Source organism: Calidris pugnax, unplaced genomic scaffold (assembly GCF_001431845.1).
Source record: "Calidris pugnax isolate Ruff unplaced genomic scaffold, ASM143184v1 scaffold31, whole genome shotgun sequence".
Classification (NCBI taxonomy): domain Eukaryota; kingdom Metazoa; phylum Chordata; class Aves; order Charadriiformes; family Scolopacidae; genus Calidris; species Calidris pugnax.
In genome coordinates, this window is record NW_015090786.1 from 5,204,140 (window position 1) to 5,232,113 (window position 27,974).

A 27,974-nucleotide genomic window follows, 5' to 3' on the forward strand; every position below is an offset into this window, starting at 1 on the left:
GCTCGCGCGGCCGCAGTCCCCCCCCTCTTCCCCTTTCGGCTCTCCTATTGGCTGTCCCCGGCGGGAGAGGGCGGGGTCTCATCACCTGCCCGGCCCCGATTGGCGGTTGCCGCCCCCTCCCTCGCGGCGCTCCCCCTCCCTTCCCGAGAGGGTGGGGCCGTGTGTGAGGGCGCCCGTCTCCCGCGCTTCGGGCGCGGCGGCTGAGGCGGGGGGGAGAAGGGAAGGAGCGGCCGGCGGGTCCCGCCGCTCTGGGCAGCCCCGGGGCGGCTCTGCCGAGATTCTCACCGGGAGCTCCGCTCTGCCAGGCGCCGCCGCGCTCGTCCCCTCAGGGGAGCGGCGCCGCTGTCCCCGCCGCCCGCCCCGGCGGCCGTTGCGGCTCGAGGAGGAGCCGTTGCCCGTCCCGCCGACCCCTCGCCTGGGAGCCCGCCAGGTAACCCCTGCCCTGGGTTTCCCTCCCCTCCGCGCTTCTGAGCGGGAAGGGCAGCCGGCAGCTGAGGGGGCTTCCCCGGCGGAGGGGAGCGGGGTGGCTGACGGCGGTCCCACCCCCGCCGTGTTGCATGAGGATTTTTGCCTCCTAAAACCGGGATCGGCTTTGTTTATTTCTTTGTGGTGTTTTTTTAATTATCATAATTATTATTTAACTACTTTAATTTCTGTTTTGACTAGTATGTGGGCAAACTGCAATCAAAGTTGCTGTTCCCCCCCCACCCCTCTATTCTGCACCATCACTTTGTAGCATTTAAGGGTTCTGCATGAAACCTCACGCCCATCCTGCCATCTTCGCCTCCCTGCAGGTTATCCACGTGCGAGGGGATAGTAACTCTTCTTTTTCAGGTCGGTTCTTTGCTTTAAATAAATTTAAAAAAAAAAACAAACAAAAATAAAACCAGTCTTAAATGAGGTGGTGCGTTTCCGTAATTTAAACCAACTTCCTGCATAATGAATTAACTCTTTATTTAAACCATATCCATTTTGTGAAATATTAAAATGTTGGGAATGTTTTGTACCACTTAATTTAGAATTCTAAGTATTAATTAAAAAAATCTTATTGTCGTATATCTTTCTACATTGTGCATATCAAATGAGTTGGTCAGAATTAAACAATGTTGAAACTTTTTCTCCAGCTTCCACAGTTGAGGACGGGGTTAACTTGAGCTTTACTTGCAGTAACAAACTGGAGAGAATCTGTAGAAGTTGCCTGTTCTCTCTTAATGATATGATTTACCACAGGCTTTATGTTGCTCTTCTTATGGAGTGTACCATTCTTGCGTGAGCCAGAATCTTGTGTCTTTAACTATAATTTTGACAGGATTTCCTAAAGTACAAAAAGGCAAATGTTAACTATCATGTATAAAGCCACAAAGAGGAATCCCATCCTCTTTCTAGAATAGAAATAAAAAACTTTAACTTCCGTATGCTTGTAAGTATGCTCCTTCATTTATCTTTGCAGTAATAAGAATGTATAAAGCTGCATTTTAATGCACAGAATAAGTAGATTAAAAAAAAATATTTTGAGACACAAAGGCTTCATCCCTTCTGAACATGTCATTACATTTTAGAGTACCTGTCATCCCTTCATGGTTGGGTTGCTTCATGTTCCACACGGCTGATGTGTACGTAAACTTGTTACCAGCAAAATACTTGAATACCCTGTATTTTCCCCTTTAAATTATAGATTCTAACTATTGCAAAAGAACTGCTTTTCATTTTTTCTTTCTTTTATTACCCAGTATAATCATATCAAAGAACTAGTCCTTAAAATGGTGATTTATGGAATATTGATGTTGCTAGTAATTTTACTTTCGTTAAGTATATTTTATGACTCAAGACTAAAGAATTCTAATACTCCATCATTTACTTATCTTATTCAAACATATTTTTAAACCAGCTGCTACGTGCTTAAAAGGTAGCACAAGAAGTTGGCTTCATATTTTATAACCGCTCAGGTTTGTCACTGGTGCTGACCTGTTCTGGCCCAGTTATTTCTTTTCATAGCAGCAGAAATGCAGTAGATGCTCAGTGGCTTAAATATAATAGGTACTGACATCTGTCTGGGCACTGATGGTGAGAGGCCTCCACCATGGAATCACCACAGTGACACCACTATCAGGATGAGGGCTAAGAACTCAATGACTGAAGGGACTGATCTACCTTTACCCTTAGCGGTGTCTATCTTAGTTGGGAAGTTTGGGCTTATATTGCCTGTGAAGGGTCTCTGTCCTTTAAAATTGGTGATTTGGCATGTTTTGCAATATATTTCATTTAGATAGAATTGCTAAAATGCTATGATTTTTCATATTGGACTTGTCTGCTCTGTTGTGTTTGTGGCTTTTTTTTTTTTATTTTTTTAAATCTCATGAATCCTAAGAATTATCTTGGTGGGTTCTAGGTTGTTTCTTTCTGATGGTTTCATTCAGCTGCTCTTTTGAGAGGTTGAAAGCTTACAGTTAACTGCAGTTGTGATTTCAGTTTCTACCAACAAAACAAAACAAAAAAATGCTAGAATCGCTTCTTCTAGAGTCAGAAACAAAATCAGTGCTATTTTGTGTATTTTAAGCATATTTTCTTTTAGGTACATGGAAAGAGGGGGATGCAAAAGAAACATCTCCATGTAGTATAGTTCTAGGAACAAGTGATTGTCATCTAAGGATGTTTTCCCTGAAATTTTCAGTAGTCTTTGCTTTGTAGGTCAAAATTCTGTATATGACTTCTGGGTTCTGTTATTTATATAATCTGTTTTAAGGTACTTTGGAAAAGGTCCAAAGTACTTTCCAAATATGAATCCTTACTAAGCTATTTGGTTGTGTGTTACTTGAATATGAAATGATTGATTAATACCCGCCTATGCTAAAACAGTAATTTGAACTTCTACTGCGTTTCTTGGTTCAATACATAAAATTCATTTAGAAAAAGAAAAAAAGCATCCTAAATATAACACTTTTTCCAAATTAGGTGAGCTGCAATTTTAAAGCGTTCGCTGCTGTCCTTGTATGCTTTGCTCTGGTGTCCAACTTGAAGCTGAAGGAACAAGGTTTCTTGGCCTGACAATTTGTGGTGGGTGCCCACCAATGCTGCTCTGTCACTCCCCTTCTCAGCTGGACCAGGGAGAGAAAAATAGAACAAAAGGCTCATGGGTCGAGATAAGGACAGGGAGAGCTCATTCACCAGTTACCATCACGGGCAAAACAGACTCAACTTGGGCAAAACGAATTTAATTTGATTTATTACCAATCAAATCAGAGTAGGATAATGAGAAATAAAAACTAAATCTTAAAACATCTTCCACCCACCCTTTCCTTCTTCCCAGGCTCAACTTCACTCCCCATTTCTTTACCTCCTCCCCCAGAGTGGCGCAGGGGGACAGGGAATGCCTCTTTCAGGCATGCACCTGCTCTGGCCTGGGGTTCTCCAGAGGCTGCAGATGGATGTCTGCTACACTGTGGACCCCCATGGGCTGAAGGGGGACAGTCTGCTTCACCATGGTCTTCACCATGGGCTGCAGGTGCATTTCTGCTTTCATGCCTGGAGCACCTCTTCACTGACCTTGGTGTCTGCAGGGTTGTTGCTCTCGCATATTTTCACTCCTCTCTCTGGCTGCAGTTGTGCAGGTTTTTTTATTTTTTCCCTCCTTCTTAAATATGTTCTCACAGAGGCGCTACCACCGTTGGAGATGGTCTCAGCCTTGGCCAGCAGTGGATCCCTCTTGGAGCTGGCTGGCATTGGCTCTGTCAGACATAGGGGAAGCTTCTAGCAGCTTCTCACAGAAGCCACCCTGGTAGCTCCCCCACTACTAAAACCTTGCCTTGCAAACCCAATAGGTAAGCCTAGCTAATAAGGAGTTCTAATTGCCTTAGGATAACTCAAAAGTCAGGTCTTCAGTATGAGAGCTGAAAGACATCCAGGTGTTGCTTTTCCCCCTTAGCTGGGTGCTCTGGATTGGCTTCTACATAATGGAAGTCAGGTGTGCAAAACAGGCAGAGTAAAAGGAGACCAAAAGTTTGGGAGAATAAACAAGTGTATCTGAATGTAAGTACATTTAAATTAAAATGTCCCCCTGTAGCTTAGGCTGTTTATTCTGAGACTGTGGGAGGCTTTTTTTTACATTGGGAGGGTTCAGTGGTGTGAATCCCTCCTGGAATCCGATGACTCAATGGAATAGTGGGTAGTTCCTGCTGCTGTTGGGTTGGTTTTGGTGTGTTATTCGCGTCTGCTTCTCCCCACAGATTTTTGAGGATGCAGATATGAATACATAAGTTTTGTCAAATAAAGTCTTAGTACCAAATGCTGTGGTAAACATTTCCCATAGTAACTTACAAGGTGCTGCAGTTGACCTAGATTAAGTTTTAGCAGACCATGCTAATAACATTTTCTCTTCTAGGCTTAAGTAGCCAAAGATGAGTCGTGGATTTTCAGAAAACAATAACTTTCCATATGACAACAATCAAATGGTTTTGGATATGATCCTGTGTTCCCTAATTGGTGTTCCTCAGCCTATCAACTGGGACAGTGTGGCAAGGCTAGTTCCAGGATATACATCCAAAGAGGTGAATTTACTAATAAATGAATTTATATACTTAAAGCAGTACTTCATGAAGAAGAAAACATCTTTGGGGGAGGGATGGAAATTGAAGTTTAAAGCAATGTGGGTTTTTTTCTGAAGTAATGTATACCTAAAGAATTGAAAATGTTAAATGAGTAGACTGAAAAAAAAAATATTTCTGTGAAACATGAATTTTGAATTTAGAAAATACATTCTGCGTTTTATTTCATTAGAACTGATATAGAATAAGAACAAAACTTACTGGGAAGTAAAAATTAAAAAGTGAAATAAAAATGTAGTTGTGTTAACATATTTCAAATTACATAGCTAAGGTTTTCATGGAAAGGATGGCAGTAGCCACTAACCTCATGAGTGGCAAACCTGATAACTTTCTATACTTGTCGTTACAATTCTAAGGAAGTATGAGTTACAGAGCTCCATTAGGTAGTTACCTCTTGCTTGGTCCTACAAGATGCAGATTTTTCTTTCTTTGGTTGGAATGGAGTTGGGAGAACCTAGTACCTCTGTCTACTTTATCTGTCTGGATTGCTGAATTTTGTAGTGAAATGCTTTCACTTTTTTTAATAATATTTTTAAATTTTTCAGTTCTGAGGGGAAGTAAGATAAAAGATGTAAATGTCTTTTGCCCTTGTGATTCAGCAAAGCTGGAAAAAAACAAGCCAACTGTCTTTATTTTCTTGCAAACTTAATCAAATGTGTCAGCTCACATTTATAGCATTGCCATCGGGCATCGCCATAGCCTTGTATTTAGAACATTAGAAGTGAATGATTGGGAGTAGGAGCTTATGTACCCACCCTTTCCTTCTTCCCAGGCTCAACTTCACTCCCCATTTCTTTACCTCCTCCCCCAGAGTGGCGCAGGGGGACAGGGAATGCCTCTTTCAGGCATGCACCTGCTCTGGCCTGGGGTTCTCCAGAGGCTGCAGATGGATGTCTGCTACACTGTGGACCCCCATGGGCTGAAGGGGGACAGTCTGCTTCACCATGGTCTTCACCATGGGCTGCAGGTGCATTTCTGCTTTCATGCCTGGAGCACCTCTTCACTGACCTTGGTGTCTGCAGGGTTGTTGCTCTCGCATATTTTCACTCCTCTCTCTGGCTGCAGTTGTGCAGGTTTTTTTATTTTTTCCCTCCTTCTTAAATATGTTCTCACAGAGGCGCTACCACCGTTGGAGATGGTCTCAGCCTTGGCCAGCAGTGGATCCCTCTTGGAGCTGGCTGGCATTGGCTCTGTCAGACATAGGGGAAGCTTCTAGCAGCTTCTCACAGAAGCCACCCTGGTAGCTCCCCCACTACTAAAACCTTGCCTTGCAAACCCAATAGGTAAGCCTAGCTAATAAGGAGTTCTAATTGCCTTAGGATAACTCAAAAGTCAGGTCTTCAGTATGAGAGCTGAAAGACATCCAGGTGTTGCTTTTCCCCCTTAGCTGGGTGCTCTGGATTGGCTTCTACATAATGGAAGTCAGGTGTGCAAAACAGGCAGAGTAAAAGGAGACCAAAAGTTTGGGAGAATAAACAAGTGTATCTGAATGTAAGTACATTTAAATTAAAATGTCCCCCTGTAGCTTAGGCTGTTTATTCTGAGACTGTGGGAGGCTTTTTTTTACATTGGGAGGGTTCAGTGGTGTGAATCCCTCCTGGAATCCGATGACTCAATGGAATAGTGGGTAGTTCCTGCTGCTGTTGGGTTGGTTTTGGTGTGTTATTCGCGTCTGCTTCTCCCCACAGATTTTTGAGGATGCAGATATGAATACATAAGTTTTGTCAAATAAAGTCTTAGTACCAAATGCTGTGGTAAACATTTCCCATAGTAACTTACAAGGTGCTGCAGTTGACCTAGATTAAGTTTTAGCAGACCATGCTAATAACATTTTCTCTTCTAGGCTTAAGTAGCCAAAGATGAGTCGTGGATTTTCAGAAAACAATAACTTTCCATATGACAACAATCAAATGGTTTTGGATATGATCCTGTGTTCCCTAATTGGTGTTCCTCAGCCTATCAACTGGGACAGTGTGGCAAGGCTAGTTCCAGGATATACATCCAAAGAGGTGAATTTACTAATAAATGAATTTATATACTTAAAGCAGTACTTCATGAAGAAGAAAACATCTTTGGGGGAGGGATGGAAATTGAAGTTTAAAGCAATGTGGGTTTTTTTCTGAAGTAATGTATACCTAAAGAATTGAAAATGTTAAATGAGTAGACTGAAAAAAAAAATATTTCTGTGAAACATGAATTTTGAATTTAGAAAATACATTCTGCGTTTTATTTCATTAGAACTGATATAGAATAAGAACAAAACTTACTGGGAAGTAAAAATTAAAAAGTGAAATAAAAATGTAGTTGTGTTAACATATTTCAAATTACATAGCTAAGGTTTTCATGGAAAGGATGGCAGTAGCCACTAACCTCATGAGTGGCAAACCTGATAACTTTCTATACTTGTCGTTACAATTCTAAGGAAGTATGAGTTACAGAGCTCCATTAGGTAGTTACCTCTTGCTTGGTCCTACAAGATGCAGATTTTTCTTTCTTTGGTTGGAATGGAGTTGGGAGAACCTAGTACCTCTGTCTACTTTATCTGTCTGGATTGCTGAATTTTGTAGTGAAATGCTTTCACTTTTTTTAATAATATTTTTAAATTTTTCAGTTCTGAGGGGAAGTAAGATAAAAGATGTAAATGTCTTTTGCCCTTGTGATTCAGCAAAGCTGGAAAAAAACAAGCCAACTGTCTTTATTTTCTTGCAAACTTAATCAAATGTGTCAGCTCACATTTATAGCATTGCCATCGGGCATCGCCATAGCCTTGTATTTAGAACATTAGAAGTGAATGATTGGGAGTAGGAGCTTATGTGGAATGTTACTGCCTTTCAGGTGTTTGGGGGGAAGTCTCTGCTGTTTACTTTCAATTTGCAGACAGTACAATGCAAATTAGGCAAATAATTATAAAAGTATTGGTGAGCTCTCCTCATTTTAATTGATACGATTGATTACTACATGTCTGGCTACTCTGTTTTTAAAAGAACAAAGTGTCTCATATATGTGAAGTCCCTGTTAAAGACAATTAAGTTAATGTATACCTGTGCTTTTATGTATCTGTTGTATATAGTAGATTCGTATCCTTACAAATTTGAGATGCTATATTAATATCAGAAGGATGTCACTGTGTACATCTCTCCCGAAGGGGCAGGTGGCATGCAGCAATGTCAGTTAGCTCAATCAAAAATACATAAAACCAGCTGCTTGAATGGAGCCTGATGAGCTGTGTCACAGGAGGATCACCTGTAGAATTAAGTAGATTTACTTGTATGTGTAAATTACCTGTGTACAGGATTCTGCTGAACCAAACCTGTAGTTGTCATTGTATCGGTACAAATTTATTAAATGGAAAAACTTTTAGTTCATCAAAACATGGAACAGAAATCATAAAGTAAAAGAATAATAATTATGAACCAATTACTATAGCCACTTTTAATATGGCAAAAGAACTAGTTACAGAGAGAATTTAAACTCTCCCCATAACTTTCCCTTTTGAAGATCAGGTTTAAAATCACGGGCTTTCAGGAAATAAAGGTCAAAACAGGTTCCATCTTGGTTTTTCCTCTTTCTGTTAGAGTATTTAATTATGGTCAGTCTTACTTATTTTACTGTATATTTATGTACTTTACTATTACCACTAACTTTTAGGAAGCATTGTAAGTTTAATATCAGTAACTGTTGACATGCAAAAGATGAAATACAATATCAGTCTCAAATTGTAGTTATTAAAAATGTACTGAAAGCTACTGCTTCATTATTCTATCATTTAATCTTGTGACAGTGTGCAAAAAGGTTTGATGAACTAAAAAGCAGTGGAAGTTCACCTGTTGACAACCAGTATAATCCCCTGATGGCTGCTGGTGCGAGTCCTGTGGAAACTTTAGCTACGTACATCAAATCCTCCTTGCTCGATACACAGACAGAGTTTCAGGAGCCTGCTATTGGGCAGGATTCCATTACTATAACTGGTATGTTTTTAGTCATTCTGAAATATATTGGCTTTGATTATAATCGCTATGTGCATGCTTTCCTGTCCTGAGTGGTAAGTACACCCAGGAATAGTATTTGTTTACCTTTGAAAAAGAGTTGAGTATAAATGTAATGCAGACGTGCAGTGGCTTTCAGTTAGTTTAGATTAAGAATCAATGTTTGTTTGGGTATTTTTAATAGCTCTTCCTTCAAAAAGGCATAAATCCTTACGCTAAAACCTCTGTTTAGGATTTTTGGGGAGAGGAGTTATCCCCCATGTTTTTCACTGTTCAACCTACAGCCATTTGCAATCGTGTTAAGCTGTGCTATTAAAATAACTAGCAAGTTTTGTGTAGAAGAGCTGCAGAGAGCTGAGAAGGTGATCCCTTGAGGTCAGACCCTTCTCTCCCAGCACAAAGCCCTGTGTTAGCCCTGCTGCTCGGTAACAAGGTGGCTACATAAGAGTTGGAGCATAGTCTGGCTACTCTTCGGTGCAAGACAGTCTTGCAACGACAGATGACGTGTAGGTCAATTGTGTGTCCTAATAATAATTTGGCAGAAGAGGACCAGTCCTAATAGTTTTATTTCAATCACAGCACAATTGAATGTTCACATCTCCTGAAGTACTTCTCCTGCGAGAATTTTTAATTAACTATGTTATAGTAATTCTCTGATTTTCACTGTAGAACGAGATGTTTTCAGCACCTTGTAGGGCTTGGTAAATGTGTTGCATGAGAAATTTGCTTCAGTAATGAGTAAACAATTTCTGTGTTAAAAATAAAGAAGACAGTGCAGTATTTAAACAAATTGTTCTCTGTTACAGTGTCCTTCACAGTGCTGCAGCTTTCTTTGCAAAAGAAAAACAGCTGTTTGACCTTTGCTGGAGAAGGAATAAAATGTTTTTAATAACTGTAATCAAGAGATGATATTTGAAAACTGTATATGGAGTGTCTAGACTGAAAATGCTTCCAATCAGCCTTCAATTATGTACTTGTTATATGCATGACGTGGAATAAATGCTTCTTGTACACACAGGTGGCTACTTACAAGATTAGTAGCTTCCCAGTAGGCAGTTAACAAGCTAACTCTGCTTATAGAACTCTTTAGGCAATTAGTGCATGCTTTCTTTTTAACAATGTAATTCACATAATAAGTATTAATGCAGTTAAGTATCCTAATGTTTCCTACTACAAGATCCTACACTGAGATTTTTCTGTTTCCTTTGCGACTGTGGCTAAATTGTTTTCCCTGTATATTATGTAATTTGTTGATATGAAATCAGGGTAAATAATCTTGTTTTCACAGGCCTGAGTGAACTCACCTTTAGTATTTGTGAGATACTTGTATATTTCAGAATTGGGGATTTGAGAAAAGCCTATTTATAAATGGGTTTTGTTTAATTAATTGCTTCCTAGTGGATTTATTCACATCTGCTTATTGTTAGGATCAAGAATTTTGTGCCTGTTTGGATGTGTTTGTAGACAGGAGTAACAGCAAGAAAAAGCAATCAGACTGCATTCATTTTGAGCTGGATCCTGGTTTTGGCTGAGTTACAGAAGCTCATTTACTTGCTAATTATGAGGCTAACTGCTGTTGAGTCCCTCTGAATGCATATTATGGCAGTAAACAAGCATATAAGATAGCCTTCTTCTCAAAGTATTTATTACTAACTGTGAGAAGTCAAACAATCTATAAGCTTTTGGGGAAAAGAAAAAAAATATAGGAAGAAATGTACGGTGAAGTTCAGATGTCCCCATAAATTTGGCTGTGTTGCATATTCTTGATAGCATTATTTCCTTTTCTTTAATAAATAACTGTGTTCAAAATAAACTTCTGAATATTTGCAGACAGAACTGTTCCATGTAATTTTTCTTCCACAGGCCCTTCCTTTACAATACTCACTTTGTATTCAAAATCAAGAATTCCCACTTTGGCAGTTTTAATGCTAGCACAGGTCATCTGCCTGCAATGGAATGGGTGCCCTGAAGGCTGTGGCTGACCCAGGTTTTAGTAGGGTCTGTCTAGTGAATCTTAGCCTTTTATTAACTGTGTTCCCTCTATTATGGTCTGACTAAGGCTTAGCTGTGCAAAGCCTTAGGCTATATCTTTGAAGAGAGTTTTGTTTCTTCTGCCTCTAGTGTGATAACTTTCCTTTCCTGAAGGGCATAACTGCTGTGTTCTGAACTGTGTAGAGCTTCCTGATCGTTTTGGGTGTTGGTCTGGTATAGTTATTTAGCTATAAGATGAAGAGGTCTGTCTTAGCCTTCTTCAGAAAAGTACAGCCTTTTATATTACATGAGAGGGAGAAGGTGCTTCTGGAACTCTTTTCTTAGAAATCTGAGAGTAGGGAGTAACCATGGAAAACCATGACCTTATGAGTTTTCATCAGTGGAAGACAAATATGTGCCCTTCCATTATTTAAAAATTATAATGATCTTTCTGATTTATACACAAGGTGATTGAAGTTTCAGATTGCAGCAATCCATTCATCAGGTTGGAAAAGTTAGTCAATATCTGAATGCTGGGCTTGTCTTAACCCTTAACCCAGAACTTGCTGGAATTGGTGACTATACCTCCTGGACTTCACTGGGTTTTGTGTTCAGGTTCCTCTGCGTGTAGTGCATTTATGAAGATAACCTATTTGTCCTTTATTCCTGGAATAAGTTGGATGATGTAGTTCTAGGACTAGGCAAATTTCATGGTCTGCTTTCTTTCAGCATTGTTTTATATAAACTGCTGCTTTAAGCCGTGTATTTGAGAAACTTAGCAAAACCACATCTTAAGAGACTTCTGCACTTCTGTTTGGAAGCAACGCGTTTTCAAAGCTAACAAATTATGGATAAGAAGTGGATTTAGTCTCAAATTGTTATATCCAGGCAGCAAAGCTTCCTGAAAACAGAAGTTTTGATGTGACAGAGTCTTAAGAGCCACATCTCACAAAGCAGAGAAGGAGAGCTAAAAGAATGGATTTTATTCCCAGAAGGAAATGCTGAAGACTCTGCGTGAATCTTACAGCTTTGTATGGAGACAGGATTGATCTGGATTTTCAGCCAAAGTGTCTGGGCAGCCCAGCCATGCTGGTGGTTTTCCAGTGTGTGGCATTCAGAGCAGGAATTTGGATTATCTAGTAGCCCTTATGGTAGCACAGATTTGTTGCTAGTTGCATAACATTGCTCCACTGCAAGAGCTGTATTTCAGTTGCGTTTCCAAGATGCTGAAGAGCAACAGGTCAGGCATTTTTGTTCTAATCCAGCCTTTTTTCCTTACATTTAAGGAAGGCCCAGCACAACCTCCATAAGGAATTGTTCTTCAGAATCTGAGAAAGGTCCTGTGCATAAAGGTGGAGAAAGCACTGACGAAAGCCAGGGGTAAGAAGACTTTTGTATGTTTGTTATCTAGGAGATTATAGAACTGACAGAAAGATGTCTAAATTGCTTTTACTTTTCTGCTATCACTGAGAAGACAGCTGGGAACATCTTAATAAATGTTGTAAGAAATTTTGAGAAATTGCCACAGAAATGTGCTAGTGCTTGGTTTGAGAATTTCTTATGTGCAATAGGCATAGCTTATTTATAAATCTGTCCGTTGTGGCAGAGCGATTGATTATTGCTGTGGTGAGAATGGGAACCATAACCTGATTTTAAAAAGGAATGAAACAAGATTGATGCTCAATAACATTTTAATTAAAAATATATATTCTGTGAACATAGATTTGTCCTATGGAAAAGCTGGGAAAGGAAAGTTTAAAATGAAAACTGCAAATCAAAAACTTTGCTACAAATTCAAATAGCCATGTGTGTCACTGTTTGTCACACTGTCACATCCCTGCTTTCCATACTACACAAGTACACATAGATTAATGTGTTTGTTTGAAACCTAATGGTAGCCATCTTTCTGTAGAGACAGCATTTGCAGATTGTAGCTTTGACGTTTTCTTTAGAAATGGACATTTTCATATACAATAAAACAATTACAATTTCCACAGATGAAAATTGCTATTATATGTCGTTATTGTCCTTAGTGCTTCACTGCTCATTTTTTCAGGAGAATTAAAAAGGGAGCAAATGTAAGTTCTCTGTGTAATTCAGGTGGTATTCCATAACAAACTGGAGACAAAACTGGGGACTAGAGCTAGATATTTTCTTTCTCCAGTCCCTTAAATTAACAATTAAATCACACTGATAATGTGTTCTTCACCTGACAGTGCTGACAATAGTTTCTATTAATAGTTAATAACTGCAATTTGTTTTCTTTCTGTTAATAAAATCCTGTTAGTGAATTAGTGTTGCAATGTGTGATCCAGATTTGGAGATGAGATCTTTGTGGGTTGGTTTTGGTGTTCTGATTGGCTTACAGTCCTAATTTGGTTTGTGGCATGTTTTCTTTTTGAGGCCAAATATGGTGATTCATGTGTGTGATGAAGCAAAAAAACTCAAAGAAGATTTTGTGTGTCCTCGAGACCTTTTGATTTCAGAAATGAAATACTTTGCTGAATATCTGTCAGTGGATGCCCAGCGCTGGGAAGAGGTGGACATATCAGTGCACTGCGACGTTCACATCTTTGACTGGTTGATAAGATATGTTAAAAGGAACACTAAAGATTCTGAAGCTAATGAAATGCCCACTTTAGGTAAAAGAAAAGTGTGTAGATCATTATTATAGGTTCATTATTTTTTGTACTAATGGAAGATTAATGTTTTTATGCAGTTAGCTCAGTCCCTTTGTTTCTGACTGTTGCACTGAGGCTTGTCATTTGTTAGAAAAGACATTGTAACAGACGTCTCTGATTTGTCAAGATTGACTGTTTTGAGGAAACATCCTGATAGCTGAAGCTTTGAAAAAATTCCAATATATTTTGGGACCTCTTCTTAACAGGAACAAAGTGGTAGTTTTAAAACACTGATGATTGTTGGGTTTTGTTTTGTTTCCTCTCTGCTCGCCATCAGTACAATAGCAATATTTTCTAAAATTACAATGCAATCTAATATAGTGGTAGAACTTCTGCCTTTATGAATTTGAAGCAAGTTTTAATCTTTTTGTGAAGCCTTGGTTACCATTTATAAAAAATATAAACAAACCAGGAGATTAGAATTATATCTGGCAGTGCAAAGGTTATGTTATGCAAAAGTTGAGCTGGGTGTGGTAGCTACAGGTGGAAGTTAATCTTGTTGTGTAACTGTTTTGTTATCGTATCCCTATGAAGCCACCAGTTTTTATAAATTCCAGTTTGTTTTAGTTGTACTACCTAAATGATAAATCAAAATTTTGTTTCTTACGATGGGAAATGTTTTACGTATTGGAAGATGGAATGTCAGGTTGATTGGTAAAATAATACTTAAAATAGATACTAAATATTCAGAAGGAGAGATGTGATGTGAAATTATCAAAAGAATTAATGTAAAAACCTTTTTTTTTTTTTGGTTGCCTTTTAGAACCATCAAATGTCATATCAATTCTTATTTCGTCTGAGTTTCTGAAGATGGATTCATTAGTAAGTATTAAAAAAAAGCAAGGTTCTCTGCCTGGTTAATTACCAGGTGTCCAACAGCTTGGTTATTATGCTTTGGCTGTTACATAAACAGATGATGCAAGGAGAAAATGTTGAGACTTTACCAGCTTTCTTATTCAGTGCATAATTAATATTTGCAGAATCTCAATGCAAGAAAACTTACAGAATAAGTTATTTATAAATGTGATAGTGGGATCTTGGGTTTGCCTTCTGATGATTTACATAGGTAACATCAGTATCTGACATCTGATAGGTTTTATTAAAAGAGATTTTAAAATAAATTAATACCTTTGTTTTATATCCTTTTTACATGAGTGATGCTTCTGCAATTTAGGATCTGGTTCTCCAGGTCTATTTAAGTAATATCTGCTGACTTGTTTGTTAAAATGTTTGTCAAAAATCCTGTTGTTGGGGTGACCCACAGTTAAATACACAGTGAAGATAGCTGTTGACGCTGAGATCCAGGCAGTACAATGTACAATGAATACTGTGGTTCTCTCTTTACAAGCAATTGGAAGCTACCGCTTTTTGAAGATGAGACATTTGTGGAGCTGTTTTCTGGTCTGTCGAAGCCTTTTGGAGGAGAACATAAACTAAGTCAGAATCTCCATTAGATCAATCTCAGCCTTGTTTTTAAGTTGAACTGAAATAGTTTTCCAAAACACCAGATATTTTAAAAAAACGAACCACAAAACAAAAATCCCACAAAAAATAACAACTTGAAGCAATGAGTACATCTTTTGAGATAGCTTTGTCTAGAATTCCTTAACATTATTTTTAATGTTTGTATTTTTCCTAGGTAGAAAAATGTATTCATTATTGTCACAAAAATATGAATGCCATTGTAGCCACGCCATGTAACATGAATTGTATCAATGCTAATCTTGTCACACACATTGCTGATCTCTTCACTCACAATGAAGTGGAAGAGCTGAAGGACAAAAGGGACAAATTTAAGAGGTAACTTTTTGTACTGAAGTGTTGTTGGGCTTTTGAATCATTTTTCAGAATAGCTAAGACACTGTGGGGTTTGAGTTCTATATATACAATTTATACTCTCCCATAATGTATCTTTAACACAGACTATCATGAAGTGGATTCATAATTTTATATTAAAATCATGAGGAAAAGGAAATAGCTTTTTATAGGAAATGAGCAAAAGGAAATGCCACACTAGGGGTGTGATGTGGAGAAATTATTCATGAATTCTTACATGGGAGCCAGGATTAGGATAAGGAACCTTTTTTGTGATGACATGCTCCTAATTAGTAGAGAATGGTTTGGGTTCAGTATCCTGTGAACTCTGATGTTTGGACATAAAATTTAGGATGTCTAGAAGGCTGAATAGTTTTGATGGAATATTATTTCATACATAAGGACTCCAGCTTAGTCAGTATCAAGATAAGGGCCAATTATTGGAGGGCAGACTGACAGACAAGCAAGGTGAAAGTAGGAAAGTATTTTAATCAGTATGGATGAAGACATTGTAATTTTTACAATTAAACTTAAGTGTAATTTTGCAAAAGTATTCATTAATGAAAGATCTTTTGGTCAAGGTAGAAGCTGGCAGTTTATATTGGCAAACAAAGAACATCATAGAGGAAAAAAAATTAAGGGATCTCTTTCCTCATATCTTTGTAAAAATAACAGCTAGCTGGTCAGGAACCAGTTATCCAAGCAGATTATTTTAAAGGAACATCACATTAAAAACTGCATTCTGAAAGAAAAATCATAACTTTGCATATCATGAGAATATAATTGTTAGCATCATGATACATAAAAAAAATTTCAGTTTTTTCTAACGGGTAAGATGTGTTGCTGTCATTAATAGTAAACTTTTCTGCAAGAAGATTGAGAGACTGTTTGATCCAGACTACCTAAATCCAGATTCTCGAGGAAATGCAGCGACATTATACAGGTACGGTCTTTTTATATTACTACTTCAGTTGCAAGGACAGTCCCTGCGTTTCAAAGTCCTGCTCTTATTCCAGTACTGTCTTTTTCTTCTTTTTTTTTTTTAATTCTTTTTGTTTTTTGTAAATCTAGGTGTTGTTTATGTAAGAAGCTGCTAACTAAAGAAACTGAAAGAAGAATTCCTTGTGTACCAGGAAAAATCAACATAGATCAACATGGGAATATTGTGTATGTTCATATAAGGTAGTGGAAAAAATATATATATTAAAAATATGTCTTCAGCTATGTGTTTTTAAAATATACTACATGTTTGGGAATCATCAGATGCTTATATTACAAAATGAAGTCATAGATATTTGAAGAGCACTACGAAACATCTCAACTCATTATGTTACCTAGCAAAAAAAAAACACCCCAAAATGGGCACAATTATGATGATGTACTTCTGAAATTCATTCAGTACTGTTGTTGCTGAATGGAAATGGAGAAACTACAGCCATGATTACTGGGAGAGCTATTTTGGGTTGTACTGTCTTAAATAGAAAATGCTCAGCTAATTCTTTCATTGAAGAGTTTTAAGATACATGTAGTTGATGACAAATTAAATTAAAGGCTGCATTTCTGCAATGTTTGTTGTGGAGTGAAAGATCCACCTCTGTCAGCAAGGAAGTGCTGAAGATTGTTTTATGGACTGACTTTATACTGTCAAATAGCCTGCTTAAAGGCTACTATATATAAACTTTGCCAGTTGTTTTTCTGTTCTAAAGTATTTGTCAGAGGAGCTTCCAGGACTTATTCTGTATGTAAGCCTTATTCATTTGGCACAAATGTTTAATTCAATTCTGTCTGTTTGATCCATGTTTGTGAACAGCTGGGTTCTCTTAATGAAGATCAGTGCGTGATCAGCTGCAATTCCCTCCCTCCCCATATGCCCCCGTTAGGAAGAGAGTGGGAAATTAGTAGCAGGACACCTTTCTCATCAGATCTGTTCAGAACAACCAAATGCAGTTCAGTGTCAGTTCCCTGGTAACATGTATTTAGTGTTCCCTGCCATGAGTAATTCCAAGGTGTGGATCAAATTCTGCCTAACAATCTAAATAGGACGGAATGTTGCAACCGTGTCGTGGCCTATTAGGATCATTGGTGATTAGCCACATAAAATTCATTAATTGTATTACTTCATTTAAGCTGACTGTATGTAGCTGCTATGCAACTCCTAGCATATAAATGTACAAGGTTTTAAAGTTACTCCGAGGATTATTTAGGTTCTAATTATTTGCTGTGTGGTACTTGTGACTACTTTTCTATTCAGAATCCATTTACCATTCCTTAAGTGAAGTAATGCTGGCCACTAATGAATTTAGGCTTAGGAGCTAATACCTATCTTTAATGATTTAAAAATAGGTTTATATTTATTGGTCCTCTAGTCGTGCCTAGAATTAGCTTCCTGTTGGAAATACTCCTTGCTTAGTCTAGGTTAGATGTGTATATATAATAAAAAATGTTTCAGGACAGTGCTTAAAATTGTGGAAAAACAGTAATCTGCTCTTTCTGAAAATGGCATGCACCTGTGCCGGTTGTGTATTCTATTCTGAAGCGGCGTGTGTCATCACTAGGAAGGAGCAAAGTCCTGTATTTTTAAGACCAGAAGTCTCAGATTCATCAAAAAGACATGGTCTTATATTTTCGAATTTTCATTCTTAACTGCATAATTGCGGTTGCTTTGCAGCTATGTAGAAACACGTTTGGTTAGTTTTAGGTTTCCTGCCTCCTTTGCCTGATTTCTTGCTCCTAGGGATCTACCAATCTTGAACTTGGAGCAAGCAGTGCTTAAGTATCAACCAGCTGTCTTGCACCCCCCTTCCTTCTCGAGCCTTAGCCCATGGGATTCCTTGAAGTAGGTCTTTGAATCTCCTGAAGTTTAGGGTTGTAATTTGGCTTTTTGCCTTGCTTCTTCCGTGCAGGATCCTGAACTCCAGCATCTCATGATCACTGCAGCTAAGGCTACCCCTGACATTCACATCCCCAACTAGACCTTCTTTGTTTGTCAGAACAAGGTGCAGCAGAGCACCTCTCCTCATTGTTTCCTCCACCACCTGTGTCAAGAAGTTATTGTCAATGCTCTGCAGGGACTGTGCATGCCAGGCTGTGATGTCTTTCCAGCAAATGTCAGGGTAGTTGAAGTCCTCCTTGAAAACCAGGGCCTGTGATTGTGTGCTTGTTCTGCATTGTATATCCTTCCTGTTCTAAACTCTTCTGTAGGTTTTTCACCAGTGGAGCATGTGTTCTGCTCTTTCTCCACCTCACCTTTATGGTGGCAGGATCAAAACAGAGTTATGACTTTGTTTGCAACCTGGCCTTTACTTTTTTCAGAGACAAAACCTGGGAAGTCCACGAGTACTTAATTGGCCTTCATGAGGAATTGAAATCCTGGCGGGATGTTTATTGGCGTCTTTGGGGCACTGTCAATTGGTTGACCTGCTCAAGATGTAACCAAGTGAGTATATTTTTACTTGCTTGTCTGTAGGTGGCTTGTTGTGGGTGACTTTTGGAGGATGAGGCAGAGATTAAAGCAGTTTGGAAAAATATACGGCAATAAAGCTTGGTGTATGTTCTTCATAGTGCAAAATTTTGACTTCCATTGGTAATCTCACTCCACATTATCTCTCTTTTTATTCTGATGCAGTCTTTCCTGTGTACTGAATTCTCCCATTGCCAGTACCATTCGCAGCCAGTTCTTTATCCGGGTGTAGCAAGTGCTCTGGGCTCAACCGGGACAGGAGTATATCCCTGTTGTAACCAAAAAGTACTTCGATTTGATCCTACAACCCTCCCAAAGGTACTTGAATACTGTCTCACTTTTAAAAGAGCATTGCACTGCTGGGGGCAGGACAGGGGGGCAACAGTGTGTTATGAAAATTGATCTTTTCCAAAAGAAGGATTGTAAATTGTTGCAGCATCCTGGGGCAGGCTAGGACCTTGGGACATGAGTTCAAAAGTTGAACTTTTGTTATTGTACTTAATGAAATCAGTTCTTCCCATTAACTTAAATATTTGATCTTTTGTGTATATGTGTCTCAGGGCTGCAAAGTGAGGGATCACATGGTTGATTTACCTTCAGGAACTGAAGACGGGGATGCTTTGCCATCGCAAACTACTAAAATATTGAATGATCTGCTTCATCATAGAGATGTTATTGTTGTTCCTTTCACTAAGGATGAGAATAGGTAAGAACATTATATTATGTTACTGAAATAACTCATCCTTCAACACTTAACATGTATATTACATTTTATTTTTTTCCCATTTTAAAATGGGACATAGGACTTCATAAAGTTAGCTTATTTTTGATTGTGTAGTTGGAAATGGGGAAGAGAAGAGCAAGTACTTTTTCCTTTTGCGTTTCAATCATGTGCTTATTCAGTCATCCTTCATAAGCATTCACTCTGTCTTTATATTTTAATGGATTGTAATCAAAATACTATGTGGCTGACTTGGAGGTCTGTCTTCTCTCTTGGTACATGATGAGTAAAAAGAGAGCGATTCTAAATATGCGAAACAGAAAAATTTATTTTCGTTTCATATCTTTTTCTTTAAGTGATTCTGGTATTGGGCTCTGTGATGAAAAAGGCATTGAATGTGATGTGGTTGTAGAACCAAATACGCCGTGGGGTCCCAAAACTGGAGAAATCAATGCTGTGAGTGCTAATGGTTTTTTCCCCCTTTTTTTCTGGTAACGAAGATTCTTACATGGGTACTTTGAAGAATTCATTAGACAACTTTTAATAAAAACAAAAGCCATATATCATTGGAGGAAGAAGTGCACTGCTGAGCATTGCAGGATAGCATAGGTTAGCATAAGTACAAAATATCTGGTTAGTGAAAATGCAAAACTTTTACCCTGTCTGCTGGAAATACTTCTGTAAATCAGAGGCAGTTCTCCATATGTTTGTGCTTTCCACCCCATTCTTAAACTGATGATATTTAAAGATCCGGTTGTACTTTGAAATATATCACATGGCAAATATTAAATAATTGCTGCCTTTGTTTTGTCTGCTGATGTATCTGGGTATGTCCACATGACTTTTGCAAGTCCATAAATGAAGAACAGTAACTTGGGTTGTGATTTGGTTGCGGGTTTTTTGTTGATTAGGTTGTTTGTTGTTTTATTTTTTTCCCCAAGATGTGAAAGATTTTACTTTCCAGAGCTCTCATGAATGTATGTCTATATCACATTACTATGTGTATGTCAGGTCAACAGTGATACTTTCTAAGGCAAGTTTAAGGAGACTTTATAATACTACCTCTGGTTTAAAGAGAGCTTTCATGCAAAGTTAAATTTTTGAATTTCTGCACCGATTGTGGAACTTTTGGTAACTCGACAATGCTGCTAATTCCATGAGAATTTCAAACAGAGTATCAGAAGCTCTCCTGTGATGATAATAATAGCAGGAGACTATTCGAGTTAAATTCTATAACAATCTGGTACGTAACTGCCCTCCCTCTCCTGATCTGCTTTTTTGATTAAATCAGCTGTAAATATTTTTAGTGCTAAGGTTAGGCACAATAAAGCATGACTCTGACTTCACTGCATTTAATTGATCACTGGTTCATAATCAGTTTGAGGTTAGTCATTCCACCATAATTTATAGTTAACAATGGAGTAGGCCATCTAGGAGTTACCAGTGTAGATTGCTGTATGCTAACATACCACTCCTGTTTTGAGAATTCCACTCACAATTTTTCACTTCTAATTATTATTATTTCTTTAACTTATATGCCTTTCTCTCTCTTTCTGTGGCAACAGTTTCTTTCTCTGAAGAACTGGACTTTACAGCTGGTTAGTAAAATATTTTGTTTATAATTTTAAATATTTGCTCTTCTGCACTTGCAGAGAACTAGTTTTGTGTTCTGTCTTATTTTCTAAATAATTTGGTGGAAAATTTTGGTGGAAAATAGATTTTCTTACTTTTGCTTTAATTTGGAGGTTGCAGCATAGTGACTCTTACAAGAAAGTATGTGTAAAATACTGCTTTGGCCTGAATAAAGATATATTCCTTTTAAATGGTTTTATAAACGACAACAATCGACTGGTAGTGCATTAATTAGTTCTTAATAGTTCATTAGGTTGACAGAGATGTAAATCATCAAGATCAGTCTCTTTGCCTTGTCTGAGATGCTTCATGTCTTCTTTATGATGCTGCTTCATTGCAAAAAGCTTTTGTCAGATGTTGAGGTCCTAGCCATATGCAGCAAATCAGGAGTCACTCTTTCAGCAGCATAAGATGTCCCATGATTTACTGCTTTTGTATGTAAATGCTAGAGAGCAGCAGTTTACCTCTGTCACGCTTGAGGATTTGTGTTGCGGTGTGATGTTCCGAGTGTCCTATAGTAAGATGGTTCTTCTTGCAAAAACATGGCTCCTAAACTTTTTGAACTTGCAGTCCATGTTAAGCTTTATCATTTCTCGTGCATTAGTAGGCACTCGTTATCACCTACTTTAAAAGACGTGTATACTCAAACAATATAAACATCACATTCCTTAATATTTTCATTATTCTGTGCTGATCAGTTAGGAACTATTCCCTTCAACCCTATCCATTGCAATATTGGAGCCTATTGTTTGTGTACAGGAGAAGATGAACAAGAGATAGCATGAAAAAAAATTTTTAGGTGTTAGGGTGAGTTCACAAAAAGAAAGCTAACCAGATATTCCAGACCAACTTGCAATAAATTATTAATGCAGATAGCTCTGGTGTACATAGTCTGCAAGTATTTGTAGTGTGCCATTATATGCATGCTTTGTGCTATTTAATTATTGAGTATCTCAGCAATTTCAGGCTGTTTGTAAGATGCAGCAAGCCTCAACAGAACCATCTGTAAACCTGCAGTTTCCTGTATTCTATGATTCACTACCATAACATAAATTTTCTATTAATTAGAAAAAGAATATAGCCAGAAATACATTGGATATTAAACACTGAATCACTCAACAATACAAGTTGGAAGGGATCTCTGGTCGTCATCTTAGGTATTTCCTCCCACTCTCAAAACAGAGCCAATATCAACGTTAGATTCAACTTCAAAGATACACCATTTTGCTCAGGGTCATAACTGGTCAAATCTTGAGCATCTCTGAAGATAGACATTCTACAGCCTCTGGGCGACCTCTTACAATGTTTGACCTCTTGAAAGAAACATAAATAATAGATTCTAATCAAAGATTTGAAATTACTTTCTTTACATTTGAGAATCATGTTCTCGGACGTAACTGCGCATAGCTGTGTCACTCAGCTACAGAGCTAAGTGTGAAGACAACTCCTTCAGGATAGATTTAATGTGTCGTTTAATTGGAATCAAGCCTCACTTATAATCTGTGACACTCTTCTCCTCTTGATTAGAAACAACAGTCGTTGTTATCTGAAGAGGAGGAATATACCACTGGCTCAGAGGTCACTGAGGATGAAGTGGGGGATGAAGAAGAAGTATGCAGGAAACCAGGTACAACAAGTCTCTACAGTTGCCCTCTCTGGGTATTAGAGAGAGGGATTCAAGGCAACAGAATTCTTCTGTAAGCAAATTTTAAACATTAAGCAATCTAAAAAAAAGAATGTAACTTAAATTTTATTTCTAGTTTTTCTGTGTTTAGAGAGAAATTACCCCACTGCTCGGTGCCATCAAAAATCACTGGCAAACAAGGAAAGCTGCAGCTCTTTGTGTCTTAGGTGTCCTTGAATTTGATCAAGGGCATATTTTGCAGAAAAGACTTATCAAGTGACTTCTATGAAGTTTTGTGGAGATCAATGTTGAAGAAATGGCAGTAGCTACACAACTGTATTTTTGCATGCTGGGGTTTCTTTTGGTTTTGTTTTGTTTGTTTTTTTTTTTTCCCCCAGAATATTCTTTTAGTTACATAGTGGAAGGACTAGTGAATGTGGCTAGAATTGTGTCTGCATTGAAGAGAAGCTCAATATGGTGTAAAAGGATTTGGGTTTTTTTTTGTTTTGTTGTGATTTTTTTAAATGTGAGGGGGTTAGGAACATGGAAAGCTAAAAATCAGCTTCTCCTTTTCACCCTAGCAATAAGTCATTTGAACAGGGACAGTTCTTTGTTGTTTTTGTCTTGACTCAAAGGGATTGTAGTGTAGCAGTTTGGGGAAAAAAAAAAAAGGTCGAATGAAAATTTTTGTAAATTGACTTCAGATTTCTTTGGTTTGATATCACTCAGAGCTTGTTGATTGAATTAATATGGTCAAAGATGTAGCTTGTATGTGCACTTGCTTTTAATTTTACAACAGAAAGGTTGTGCAGTTATGTGTAACCACCCTGCATTTTAAATATGTACTTGAGTTCTTGTACGCTTCTCACAGAAAAGTGTTTGAGTAATCCATGTGTGTTAGGATGCCTGAAGCACTAACAAAGGGAAAATAGCCTGTTCATTTACTCTGTTTATAAAGGAATAGAGGGAAAAAAATATTTTGTAGCTGTATAGTTCAGAAAATGCAAGTATCTTTGATGGTTTGAGTAGACATTTCTTCAATTAGCAGGGAGAAAGGAGAAATTAAAGAAATCCTACAAGCACCCAAAGAAAGTGGTTTCTTCACCTAGTGTTCAGAAAAAGGAGAGGCTGTCTGACAAGGTAAAATCAGAGCTGTGAAACCAGCATCTTTTGGTTGAATAATGAGGAATTTTTTTAAGTTTTGGACTTGATCTTGAAACATACTTAGTGTGTTTTTCTTTCTTTGATAGTCAAGTTCCCGAGATGCATCTCCATTTGTGTAAGTGATTTTCAAAGTCCTTAAGAACGTATTCTAGTTATATCCGTTTTTGTAAACTGGTACTGATAACATTGTGTGCATCTTTCTTTTCTAACCAGTGTGAGTATGCAGCAGAACAAATGGGATGCTTCCAGGTCACTAAGATTCAACCAAGATGCTCAAAGAGAAGATGGTCTGTTCTTGCATGAGTTTAGCTTTCATAAAGTTAATAAAATGCAAAGACAATTCATATAATAAATGGCTAATTTTCTTAAAATATAACTATTTAGAAACATTTAGGTTGAATTTAATCTCTGATATAGCAATGATATTTTGGGTATTTTTTTTCCGTAGTTGCTTCTCATTTGGAAGAGAACAGTTTTCAACTAAGCTAATCATTAGTAATCAAACCACACAACAATCTCATAATCTTCCAAATTGTACAAAATTATTCATACAGCTATGCACTCCTTCTGAAAATGTTACTTTAGGATTTGATTGGCATTTATTAGCAATCTCATCTATTCTACAGGAGAAAAAAATCTTTGTGGTAGGAAAATAGAAATAAAATCCACCATATAACACTATACCCTGTAGTCTTGCATACAGATTGAAAAATAAACGGGCAGCATTGGGCCTACTGGCTGGGAAGGTACTGGAGAGGAGTTCCAAGTGTGCCAGAGAAGAACTGAAAAATGCATGATTATAGGTGTCTGTTAGCATGGTTTATGTTGTTTATTGGAATGTCAGCACATAACCTACAGAGATGATAGTTGTGTCATTTGATGGCTACATAAGTATGCGAGTAATTTTTCCTGCATCCCTGTGCCATTTGTTGTCTGTGCGGATAACCAGAGGTAAACACTCACTTTTCTTTCCCAGTCTTTCTAACTGAAAATATTCAGAATTTTTTTTTTTTTTTTTTTCTTTACCTTTTACCAGATCAATGTACTGAGAGTAATTGTCTTGGAACTTTTGAGTTAACAACAGATAGTAACTCTTGCTGGAATAATAGATGCCAAACCAAAAGTAGGCCTTGGAGACATGTGAGGCTTACACATATTGTTGCCTTTGGCTCCTAGAGCTGGACAATAGCAATAATCTCTCCTGAGATTCTTACGCATTTTTGCTGTTTTGAAAGCCTCTACCTCAAAATCATTCCCGTAGATTTTGATCTCAGTGTAATGCCTCAGGCTGATTCTGGTATCTGCCAAGAATGATGCTGAAGCTACATTATGCATCAGGATCTAGCATCTTGGTTATTCAAGGTTTTTCTGAAATGAAAAGAAAGCTACTTTTACCAATAGAATATCAGTAAAGTCTGTATCTAATTCTTCTCTCTTGTATTCAGTAGCAAGGAAAAATGTCTGTTCTAAAGATGCTTTCTTATTTCTGACAGATCAGAGAAGAATGTCTGAGATTACAGGGCACTTAATAAAAATGAGACTGGGTGACCTTGATCGAATCAAGTCAAAAGACAGCAAAGAAGTAAGATTTGTCCTGTCACAATGTAGCGTTTACCATGTTGGGGAAAATAGTTTAAAATAATATTTACATTTGTTGCCTTTAAAAACTGGACATGGAAAACAGAATGGGTTGAAAAGGTTTTAGTACTGGGTTGTGATAATGAAACATTTGTGATAATAAAGTATGCCATAGGTTTTGTTGAATATTAGTGATTTTTATGAAAGGTCACTGATTAAATGGCAAAACTTGACTATTATTTTTTTTTTCTGGATTCCAGTATGCAGGAGGCATTTATTCTAGACTTGAAGCTCAGATAAGGGCCTCAGCACAGGTCAGTGCACGACAAAACAACGCAGAGAAGAATACCAGGTAAGGTATTAAAATAAAAGGAAAAAGCAGAACGTGGATTTAGGGGATAGGTGGTTTTTGTTTAAAGAAAAACATGCCTTGTTTCATACACTTTTTTGTGTATGTATCCCTTCCAGCAGGTTAACCATATATGTTGTGAAAGCTTCATTTGTCAAATTAAACTAGAGCTAAGAGAATGTTCCCATGCTGGAAGAACTGTGTTATAGCTTCTGTGTTAGAAGGTTGGCTGCTGCTCCAACATAAATTTCTGTGGAGTTGGAAGAGCGTTAGCCAAGATCCCTTAGCCTGTTCTTTGGCCTCCTACCAAAACCAAACCCCCACACACACACACCAAAAACCTGTGTTACTGCATATTGGTCATCTGTGCCTTGAATGGATAAAACAAAGAACTGAGAAGCTGGCACACCGCGTGCAGCTGTAGAGCATAGAACTGGTCATAATTTGGCCAGCAGGTGAGCCCCTTGAGCTGAAGCTTGTAGTGGAATTCCTGACAAACTTTTAAGGAGTGGGCTGGAAGCTTCAAATATGTTGTTGGAGGAATTTCTCACAGGTCTTATTTTTGTCAAAAAAATGCCTATGACTTTCTGTAGAATTAATGGTTTCAGAAGAAGATATTTGACATCGCTGTTGTTTCAGCTGTGTACCTTTGTACAAATGCGCGGTTTGTGGGTACAAATATCCTGGCAGAAAGTTGACTTTCTCAATAATAGATTTTGAGAGTGAGATTTCTTTTTCCTTTCCTTCTCTCAGAGGACACTTTAACATGAAAGTAATTTCAAGCAAGTACTGTACTAGGGAGCTGACTGGACAATAAGTTAAAATTCTAGCAGTAATAATGTGCATATGTTTCTTATGTGTTCTGAATCCAGGTCAAAATCCCGTTTTGGTCAAGGCCGTCCAACATAAGGACTCATGAAAAACCTTTAGCCACAATATATTACTGCTTCCTGAAACTGTACTGCACTCTGACGGACAGAGAATGCACATCTCTGAAAGCTTTCCAGTTGACTTATTTATTACTTTAAGCCTTGTAAATTATTTTGTGCGATAAATGAATGCAAATCCAATAAGGTCTGTACTTATTTTAATTGTAAATACACTATTTCTTAAATTTAATTTTTTTTTTTTTAGGCTATTGTGTTAAGTCGCATAGAAATATTTTATAAATCTACAAAGTTAAATTATCAGACTAACTTTATTTATGGGGGAAGACTTAAATATGCCTTTTAGTATGCTAGAAATACTGAAAAGGAAAAAGCAAGACTACTGAATTCTGAATGCAGTCAGCAGCATTAACACAAGTCGCCTAGAGTATTTATGTTGGGTAGTATTTGATGGTACATTTTAGGTCAGTCCTCTGGGGATTTGCATTTAAAATCTGTGACAATACCTGTGACTTAGACTAGCTTAAGCAAAATTCTAATGCAGTTCTGAGGCTTCCTTCTGTATATCACACAACTCCCGTTGGTGTGAAGGTGGGTAGCAGGTAGAGACTAGACCTCCAAAGATGTTATAAATGCCACGAGGCGTTGCACGTGAGACGCTTGCTTTACTTGTATGTGAAATTAATGCTTATTCCCATTCCATATCTGACTCCTTACACAACACAGTATTTTATTCCCTTCTAATATCCAGACCTTAGGACGCAAAGGAGTTCTGTCTCTTAATGATGCTGTCGCTAAATTTCCAAGTAGATATGCTGTTAATTCTGCATCTGTTAATGGAGATGAATCATTATGAAGGTTTGTGCATGTACATCTTTTGGGTCTAGTTACTTTCTGAAACCTGCCTGAATAACACTGTTTAGAAGTCAGATGCACTTTCAAGTTCTGTATTTGGAGCAATAGAATACAAGTTTGTCTATATGTAAAATCCAGGGCTACCAAAACAAAATAACTTGCCTAGAAGATATGTCACATAATGGCAATAATGGCAATAATAATGGCTGAATTCAAGTAAACACATTCTGACTTTTTGAAACAGGTGGAAAGAGCACTCAGGGAAAGCTTATTCCAGACCACGGCTGTACAGTAAATTGTGAGTCTGGAATTAAGTCGGCGAGATCCTGGGTGGGAGGGCGGGGTGGGGTAAGGAGGGGGAGATCATTGTTTAAATGCACTCTTCTCTCCATTCAGGCATTTTTTTGTTTGTCTTGTTTCTTGAGGATTTTCAATAGGTGTTAGAAGACTAGGAGAGCAATACTTGAAGATACTGCTTTCAAGGTGGAACATTTTTATTGAAACAATTAAAAACTAATGTTATTTATTATGTGGTTTGGCCAATGCTGTAGCAAATTTGGAGCCCAGGCAAAACTGTGAATTTCAATGGCTTTAATTTTGGGCAGGAGTGGTAACTTTGCAGGAGTGCTTTAATCTGTATCAAATAAATA

At 37.8% G+C, this 27,974-nt stretch overlaps 1 protein-coding gene across 6 annotated transcripts; it reads left to right on the top strand.

The window, feature by feature from the left end:
* The first annotated feature begins 214 nt into the window (after positions 1–214).
* Positions 215–27,648, top strand: KIAA1841 (KIAA1841 ortholog). Of its 6 annotated transcripts, XM_014966497.1 has the most exons (22): positions 215–430; positions 795–834; positions 4,379–4,544; positions 8,383–8,569; positions 11,845–11,938; positions 12,962–13,200; positions 14,003–14,061; positions 14,879–15,039; positions 15,911–15,997; positions 16,126–16,236; positions 18,367–18,490; positions 18,680–18,832; positions 19,075–19,220; positions 19,592–19,691; positions 20,801–20,833; positions 22,395–22,494; positions 23,537–23,631; positions 23,742–23,770; positions 23,869–23,942; positions 25,149–25,237; positions 25,494–25,585; positions 26,455–27,648. In XM_014966497.1, the coding sequence occupies exons 3-22, from the start codon at positions 4,395–4,397 to the stop codon at positions 26,489–26,491; spliced, it is 2,160 nt and encodes a 719-aa protein (XP_014821983.1). In that variant the 5' UTR covers positions 215–430; positions 795–834; positions 4,379–4,394; the 3' UTR covers positions 26,492–27,648. The 6 variants fall into 6 exon arrangements, with proteins under 6 accessions (XP_014821983.1, XP_014821981.1, XP_014821982.1 ...); XM_014966495.1 differs by lacking the exon at positions 795–834; XM_014966496.1 differs by lacking the exon at positions 215–430 and having other exon boundaries at positions 471–834.
* Positions 27,649–27,974: the final 326 nt, after the last annotated feature.

Coding starts and splice junctions, on each gene's coding strand:
- KIAA1841 (XM_014966497.1), top strand. CDS start 4,395: ATGAGTCGTGGATTTTCAGAAAACAATAACTTTCCATATGACAACAAT. Junction 4,545..8,382: donor CAGGATATACATCCAAAGAG/GTGAATTTACTA, acceptor ATCTTGTGACAG/TGTGCAAAAAGGTTTGATGA. Junction 11,939..12,961: donor AGCACTGACGAAAGCCAGGG/GTAAGAAGACTT, acceptor TTTCTTTTTGAG/GCCAAATATGGTGATTCATG.